The sequence below is a fragment of the Sceloporus undulatus genome, chromosome 4 (genome assembly GCF_019175285.1).
Source record: "Sceloporus undulatus isolate JIND9_A2432 ecotype Alabama chromosome 4, SceUnd_v1.1, whole genome shotgun sequence".
NCBI classification, from domain to species: Eukaryota; Metazoa; Chordata; class Lepidosauria; order Squamata; family Phrynosomatidae; genus Sceloporus; species Sceloporus undulatus.
Window position 1 is genome coordinate 132,617,833 of NC_056525.1, and position 8,198 is coordinate 132,626,030.

The 8,198-nt window shown below is 37.9% G+C and overlaps 1 protein-coding gene across 1 annotated transcript in view; it reads right to left on the bottom strand.

Annotated features, from left to right (window-relative positions):
• The window catches only part of BANF2 (BANF family member 2), a gene marked incomplete at its 5' end in the record, with an annotated part of 5,475 nt that extends 483 nt beyond the window's left edge, over positions 1 to 4,992 (bottom strand). The window contains 2 exons of the mRNA XM_042461648.1: positions 1,660 to 1,781; positions 4,962 to 4,992. Coding sequence (XP_042317582.1) covers positions 1,660 to 1,781; positions 4,962 to 4,992 — 153 coding nt within the window. The remainder of the gene's footprint in view (positions 1 to 1,659; positions 1,782 to 4,961) is intronic.
• Between the last annotated feature and the right edge of the window lie 3,206 nt (positions 4,993 to 8,198).

Genomic DNA, 8,198 nt, shown 5'->3' on the forward strand with positions numbered 1-8,198 from the left:
CATCATCATCATCATCATCATCATCATCATCATCATCATCATCATCATCATGATGTAGCACTGTTTTGTACATAAAAATCTCAAGCTTTTCTGAAATCATTTAGTTGTTCAGAAATCTGCAGAAGGCCGAAGTCATTCCCAACCATGTGCTTAGGCTAGAAGCACTTTTGCCAAGTGGAAAGCTTAAAGCAGACAATGTGTAGGTAAAGGTAACACAATTTCAAATCCACTGCTATTATATATTGCATGGTGAGCAGAGTCCTTGAACAGGAGAAATATTGGCAGGGACTTAGGTAAGATGACCCTCGATGCATCTACAGTTCTATGGCTCTATATCTAAATATTCCTTGCGTTCTAGAACCTCCCACACACACACATTTGTCACGTTAATTATCATTTTGTCTATTCTAAAAAAGATATAAAATGGCTACTGAAATGCACTGGTACATTTGATGGCCACAGAAAATGACTGGAAAATTTTAGGGCCCATATCTAAATCTAGACATTTAGTAGATACAGTTGTTTTTACACCGTATTTCTGAATTAAGCTATTTGCTTACACAGTGATCTTTAGGGAACATTTCTTATTATCACTTACATGATAGTTTCTAGAAATTTTATCCAAATTGGTAATTTCTTTTAGTGTATTAAAATATGAGTGACTACAACCCATATCTGTTAGAGTTTGGTCACCATTTTCAAATAGACTACTCATAAGGATTCCACAAATTTCCTGAGATCATGTAATGTTGTTTTACTATCGCCTTCCACTAACCTTTCCAAATAAATGACCTGTTAGAATGGCTGTAGGGGTGCATTTAACTGATACTAGGAACCCCATGGGGAAGAGTAGTAATAATAATAATAATAATAATAATAATAATAATAATAAATTTTATTTATATACCACTTTTTATCAAAGCGGTGTACAAACAATTAAAAAACCATAAAAAACATTGCATAAAATAGATAAAATCCCATAATAAAACCGTGCAATCACAAACATTTTAAACACAATCGTTCACATTCAGGGGTAAGCGTAGGGAATCGATGGCAACAGAATAGGCAGCTTCATTCTTCGGGGGGGAAGGCTTGACAAAAAAAGAGCTCCATTATTGGCTACAGGTGGCAATAATGGAGTGCCCCAGAATACTGCAATGGCCTGATGCTATGAGCCATTTGTAGAACTGGTTTTTCCTTCTGAATGCATTGGTCTAGCTGACCAAACAGCTCGTACTAGGGATCCTGTTACTGCTTATAGAGTCATCTAGGGCTGCTAAGCCTTTGGGACATATATGTGTATGTCTTAAGACCAACACATGAGTCTCTAGGCACCTTTGGATTAATTCATTCCAATGAGTTTCCTGCTTGGAGAGAAATGCTGGTGTAAGTAATATTTTGATGTGTTCCCTAAAGACTGTGGCTGTAAACTTGTAGTTTGATTTGGAAATGGTGCCAAAAAGGACTACTGTTATAGCAAGTGTTTTGACTTGAAGATGATCCATGGCTTCAGAACTCTAGAAATTTTACATCTCTACTCTAGACGTGGTAGTTTGTTGTATTGCCTCTTCACAAACCAGTTCCTGTGTAGTTTGAAGAGGTTGTGTAATGAATTAGTGACAACTAGTGCACAATTGTGTTAAAAGATTACCTATTTACCTTGTCAAAGCCCGTTGCTGCTAGCTTTGCTCCAAGTTCTTCATCAATACCACCCACTTCGGTGATAGGTTTGTCAGCCATGGGTTCACCCACAAATTCCTGAAATTTCTTGTTTCTCATGGCTATCATGTAAAACAGTACTAGGATAAAGGGAAACAAGGTAGAAGAATTATAATTTACCGATTATATTAAGTGTCTATTGGGTATACAATTGACAGATACATAAATAGCCCTAATAGTATGACAGAAGCAAATATGTTTAAGATATAATGAGGGGTGATCCATGAATACATTTAATAAATAAAGGAATTTTTGCAGATGTTTACATTAAACCTTGTGTGAATGGGCCTTCAAGTTGCCTGGTGACTTATGGCAACATACAGTGACCCCATGTATTTGTAGGGTTTTCTCAGGCAAGGAAAACTTAGAGATAGTTTTGCCAATTCATTCCTCTGAACCGGCCCATACTATAATATAGGTCAGGATTCACAACCTGGACAATTCCAGCACACCTTGGCTATATTCACTTACCTGAATATAAGCCCCATTCAATTCAATGAGACTTACTTCTTATTAGATATGTACAGGACTGCATTATTAAACAAAGAAAGCACATTATCTAAGGAAGGTGCATTTTTGTCTTTCACAGTTGCCTGATGTGAACTGTGCCATTAATGTTGCTTATATTTATTTTCTCCCTCCTTCCTTAGCCATCACAGATTTGTACTACTTTTTAAACTAGTAAATCTAAGTTTAAGAAGAACACAAGTTGTACCCAACTTGACCTTTAACAGAACACCACTATAGCAAAATATTTATAAATACTTATGTATATTAAAAGCTTTTGTTCCCTATATAAACAGAAAAATTAAATGTAATTCAGAAATGACACCACAAGATGAAGCATTATATTAATACAAAAACAGCCCCAAATTATAAAATTTGATGACAAGATAAAATCATGTTGGTTAACGTCTTGTATTGAACCAGCATCCCTATAATTACAATCAGCCTCAATATCCACAGACTTTTAATCTATAGATTCAAGCATCCAGAGCTTGAAAATACAATGTGCCTGCACCATATGCAGGTGCGCCATACATGGCTTTCAGCTTACGCTGAAGCCGTGTGGTGGGAAAAACAATGGCACACCACACTGCATGCACATGCCCTATTGTTTCCAATGGGAATCAAGCATACACGTTTTTTCCCCTTGCGCAGGGAGGGGGAGTCTGGAACAGATCCCCCATGTAAGGGAAGTGCCCTCTGTATTCCAAAAAGATATAAATTCCAAATAGACAAATCTTGATTTTGCTATTTTATATAAGCAACACGATTTTCCTAACCATAGCATTTAATGGGATTTGAGCATCCATCGATTTTGATATCCATGGTGGAACCAAACCCCAGCCAATAACAAGGGCCCACTGTATTTGCGCATCCATGTGTATATGTATGAAATTGGTAGTTTGGGCTGTCTCATTCATGGGGTCGTCATGGGTCAAAGTTGACTCAAGGGTAGTTAATAACAACAACAAAGTCTTATTAAACATCTGTCGGGGATGCTTTGATTTGGATTTCCTGCATGGCAAGGTGTTGGAGTGGATGGCCCTTGTGGTCTCTTCCAACTCTATGATTCTATGATTCTAACCTATTTTCTCTCATAAATCTTGGTTTTGGCTCCAGGGACAGCTCTAGCATGTCTCTTCTAGAGATTTCTGCCAAATACCTGATTTTATTTGCGCAGCATCATAGGCTCACTTCATGATAATCCAAATGGATGCAAGTAAGGTAATCTTTGTCATCCTCAATCTATCTTCTGGAAGCACTTTCTTATATGTTTTATGTTGCAATTCCACCATTAACCTTCCATATTATGGTGTAAGTGTGCACTTACAGTATTCACACTGCTAGAGGGCTGCATCCTTTTTGAAAATGTTTTGCCTCTCTCCTTTCAGCAACCATTGAACCCAAAAGCGCTTACCTCTGCTTACCTCAAATTTGAATGCAGCTCCCTCCCAAGCCACTGCAAAACCTTATCAGGAGTGACATAGAAGCCTTGTAATCATGGCCTGGAACTTTGGGCCCTCTCAACTTTGTGAACATGCTTCTTTTGAGCAAATTGATTTTATCATCTAGTTATTTGCTTTATTCATTTATTGGCTACATTTTTGCCATTGTTTGATACCCCTCCATGCAATCATGGTGTGTATTTTGATTTTGTGTGTTCAGTAAAAAGACCTTTTCAATAGTTGTGTAGGAATATGGGTTACTGGGATGCATATTTTTTTGGTAGGGTTTTTCAGACTAGGAGGCTGTGTTCTAGAAGGGTTTATACCTGACGTTTCATCAGCAGCTGGGGCTGCCATCTCTGAAGATGCCAGTCACAGCTGCTGGTGAAACGTTAGGAATATGTTCTTGTAGAACACAACCTCATAGCCCTAAAAACCCACGAAAAACTACAAACCTGTATATTTCATGGTCTTAGCTACTACCAAGTATCAGTTTAATATATTTAATTCCTTTGTCTATGAAATATATTAAATAAAGGTGGAAAAATTGGCAGAAGATGCTTTATTATGCACTCTTCCCTAAAATACTGGGGAGGGCAGGGGAACTTTTGGGCAAAGCATGTGCTCTATCATCATGCTACAAACTGTCCCAGTTTGAGCCCAGCCATAATACTCAATGACAACCAGTGTGGTATAGTGGTTTGAGTGTCAGACTGGAACTTGGGGGGTGGCAGAGAGAGAGAGGGGGGGGGGGAGAGAGTTGACTACCCTCAAATTGGCCCTGATTTTTGCCAGCCCTGTGGATGAGACAGGACCCCCATTCTCCAGTACTTTGCTTAGGTTTTGTAGATGCCAGTCCATGATCTCCTTGACTGAGGAGTTTATCACACAGGAGGAATTTCTCTTAGTTTCGAATGAAAAGAAAGTGGGTCCAGAATGCATTCATGTGAATTCGCTAGTTCAGCGAATTTACGTGAATTCGAATTGCGTTCGAACTGACTTCCCATTGCCCAAAAATAGTTTGCCACTGCCCGAAATTGCGTGTGATCGCCTCTAACACAATAACGTGAAACCCCATGATTGCGTTCAGATTGCCATTGGATTATACTTCCAATTTCCCTTGTCTGACGGCGTCCTCAGTCTACCCATCCGGCATCCTCTCTTTCTTCTGCTCTCTATCTTCCCTAGCATTATTGTCTTTTCTTGAGAGTCATGCTTTCTCATGATGTGGCTGAAATATGATAGTTTCTTGATTTAAAGGAAGTATTCAGACTTGATCTGTTCAAGGACCCATTTCTTTATCTTTTTGGCTGTCCACAGTATCCTCAGCACTCTTCTCCAGCACCACATCTCAAATCCATTTATTTTCTTTTGGTTGGCTTTCTCACATCCATACATAGCAATGGAGAATACAATGACCTGGATGATTCAGACTTTAGTGCTCAGTTATATAAATTTACACTTTGGGATCTTATCTAGTTCTTTCATGGTTGTCCTTCCAATTCCTAGTCTTATTTCTTGACGGCAATCTCCATTCTGATCAATGTTAGGTTCAAGGTATAGGAACTCTAACAATTTTGATTTTGATCATATGAAGAGGCGGGATAATAATAATAATAATAATAATAATAATAATAGTAATAATAATAATAATAGTAATAATAATAATTTTTGGCTATGTGGCGATGTTCTAGAAGAATTTATTCCTGACGTTTCGTCAGCATCTGTGGCTGGCATCTCCAGATATATTATTATTATTATTATTATTATTATTATTATTATTATTATTATTATTCTCACCATCTAAGTTGAATTTATATAAATCCTCTGTAGTCATTACTTTGTTTTATGTTCAGCTGTAAGCCTTCCTTTGCACTTTCCCCCTTGACCTTCCTTATTTGTTGCTCTAGGCATGTGATATTTTCTGCTAGTATTATGGTGTCATCTGTATATCTTACTTCCTCCTATCTTTACTCCTCCTTCTTCTGGGTCTAAACCTGCTCTTATATTTTATGCATACAAGTTGAACAAATAAGGTGATAGTGTGCATCCTTGCCTGACCCCTTTACCAATTGGGAACCATTCTTTCTCTATTCTGTTCTAATAGTACCTCTTGTTCTCATTAGGATTATCATGTCTGTTGGCATTCCCATGTCTTTAAGTGCCACCCACAGTTTTTCATGATATGTGGAGTCAAATGCTTTGCTATAGTATAGTCTATAAGGCACATATTGATTTCCTTTTAGAATTCCTTGTTGTGCTCCATTCACCATTGTATGTTTGCAATATAGTCCCTAGTGCCTTTTCTTTTTCTGAACCCTGTTTGCACATCCAAATTTATATATATATATATATATATATATATATATATATATATATATATGTGTGTGTGTGTGTGTGTGTGTGTGTGTGTGAGATGGGAGTCTATGTTGCAGAATATTTAGCATGGCTTTGTTTGCATGGGAAATTAATGCTATGGCCTATAAATGCTGCAGTCTTTTGCGCAATCTTTTTTTGTGGATTGGGCTGAATATTGGTCATTTTGTTTTCCGTACTTGTTGGCATACTTTAGTTATCATGAGCATTGATTCTGTGTGGACTGTAGCAATTCTACTGGGATTTCATGTTCCTGGTGATTTATTCTTCCCCATATCTGGGAACTTGGGGAGACCAGGGATTATATTCCCGCTTGGCTATGGAACCTAGTGGCAAGTCACACTCTCTCAGTCTCAAAGGCCATAGCAAGCTATCTCTTATCAAATCTTGCCAAGAAAATCCTATGATGGGGCTGACTCAAGAGTTGCCATAAGTCAGGAACTCCTTGAAGGCACACAACAACACATTCATACCCAATCCACTAAATTATAGCAGTGGTAAACATTAAAATGTATTACATAGAATGTCTGCTCACCTGCTACTTTCTTCTTTCTCTAATTGTGGACATTGGGAGGAAGGCTAGCCCTCTTGCAAAATGAATGGGGATGCTGTGTGTAGGTATAATCTTAAGTATGCAGCAGTAACAATTGTGTTTGCAGTTAGGTGCCAGTGACAAAACAATGAATATTGGTCAGGAGGCAGGCTGCCTCAGACCTTAGCTTTCCTATCCTTTTTATGGTGTACATATTTTTCCTTTATTTTCAATGTGAAAAATACATTATAAAATGCTACAAATCAGTTCACCTGTTATATAAACACTACATACATGTAAAGTCTATTTAATTTATAGATGAAATTGTAAAAATGAAATTATGACATGTACTACTCCTAAATTGTTGCCAGGTGTTTGAGTTCATTCATATTCTAAGAACTCAGACATGTTCTAAGAATATGGTCAAATAAGGAATCTTTGAACCTTGATAGTAGTGTAGTGAAGTTGACTGGTCCCGGTAAAGACAAATTAACACCAAGTTATTTCACAGGGGATATTGTGGTGGTGGTGGTATCATAAATGTAAGCAAAAGTGAATAAAACTAGATGAGTAAAATAAAGAATGAGAGCCTTATCACACTTGTCTTTTATACAGTGCTAATCTGCTCCAGCCATTCATGGTAGGGATACTAAATTGTACTGACTTTCAGCTCCCAGCACAGTCTATCCTACCCTCCCATCTGTTCATTAACCACTAAAAGAATGTAAGTAACAATCTGGTAATTAACTTGCAACTCCGTGTCCATTATCCAGTATTAATGCAATGTAAAATGTTGCAAGCAAGTAAAGCAGGTCTTTGTTAACTATGGCAGACAAGATGAAACACTTGGATCCTGACAATCTGAGAATGATTACTGAAAGGCACCCCATAGGCCACCAATTACACCCCCCTGCTTAGTGCAGGATCTCCAGCTAAAATATCCCCTGCAGGCTCATCCTCTTTTTGAAGACTCCAGAGAAGGAGATCACACCAACCTCTCTAGGCAATCAATTCCATTGCTTAACTACTCTTATTGTATTTCCTTCTAATGTTCAGTTGATATCTACCTTCCTGTAAATTGCTGCAGCATCACACTGCTGACTCATGTTCCACTTCTGATGAAAAATAACTGCTTGGCCTTTTGCATGTAGTACTGCTGAGTCATCCTGTACATGAGCATTTGGTTTTTGTAGCCTAAATGTAGGAATACTGCATTTGTCTCCATTAGGGTTGCCATAAGTCAGAAACGACTTGAAGGCACACAACAACACATGACTTGTTATTTTTTTACTACACCCAAGGTTGTTCTTTTCTTGATGTTAGAGCACTATACAGTGTTTTGAGTTGCACTCTCTTTTGCCAGTAGAATAACATGATGTCATTCCTGGGGAATTGGGACCAATGGCTGACAAAGTTGATTGATTTCCAGAAGTGTTCAGTAATAATCTGTTGCAACAACAAAAACAGTCTTGTGGCAGTTTAGGACTAAAACATTTGTTGTGGCACAATTTTATATGAACTTCTTAAGTTCTGCTCCCCCCGCCCCTCAATGCCACTTTTGACACAAATGCTGGGTTATGTTAAATCAGAATAGAACCATTGATGAATTTGCCAATATG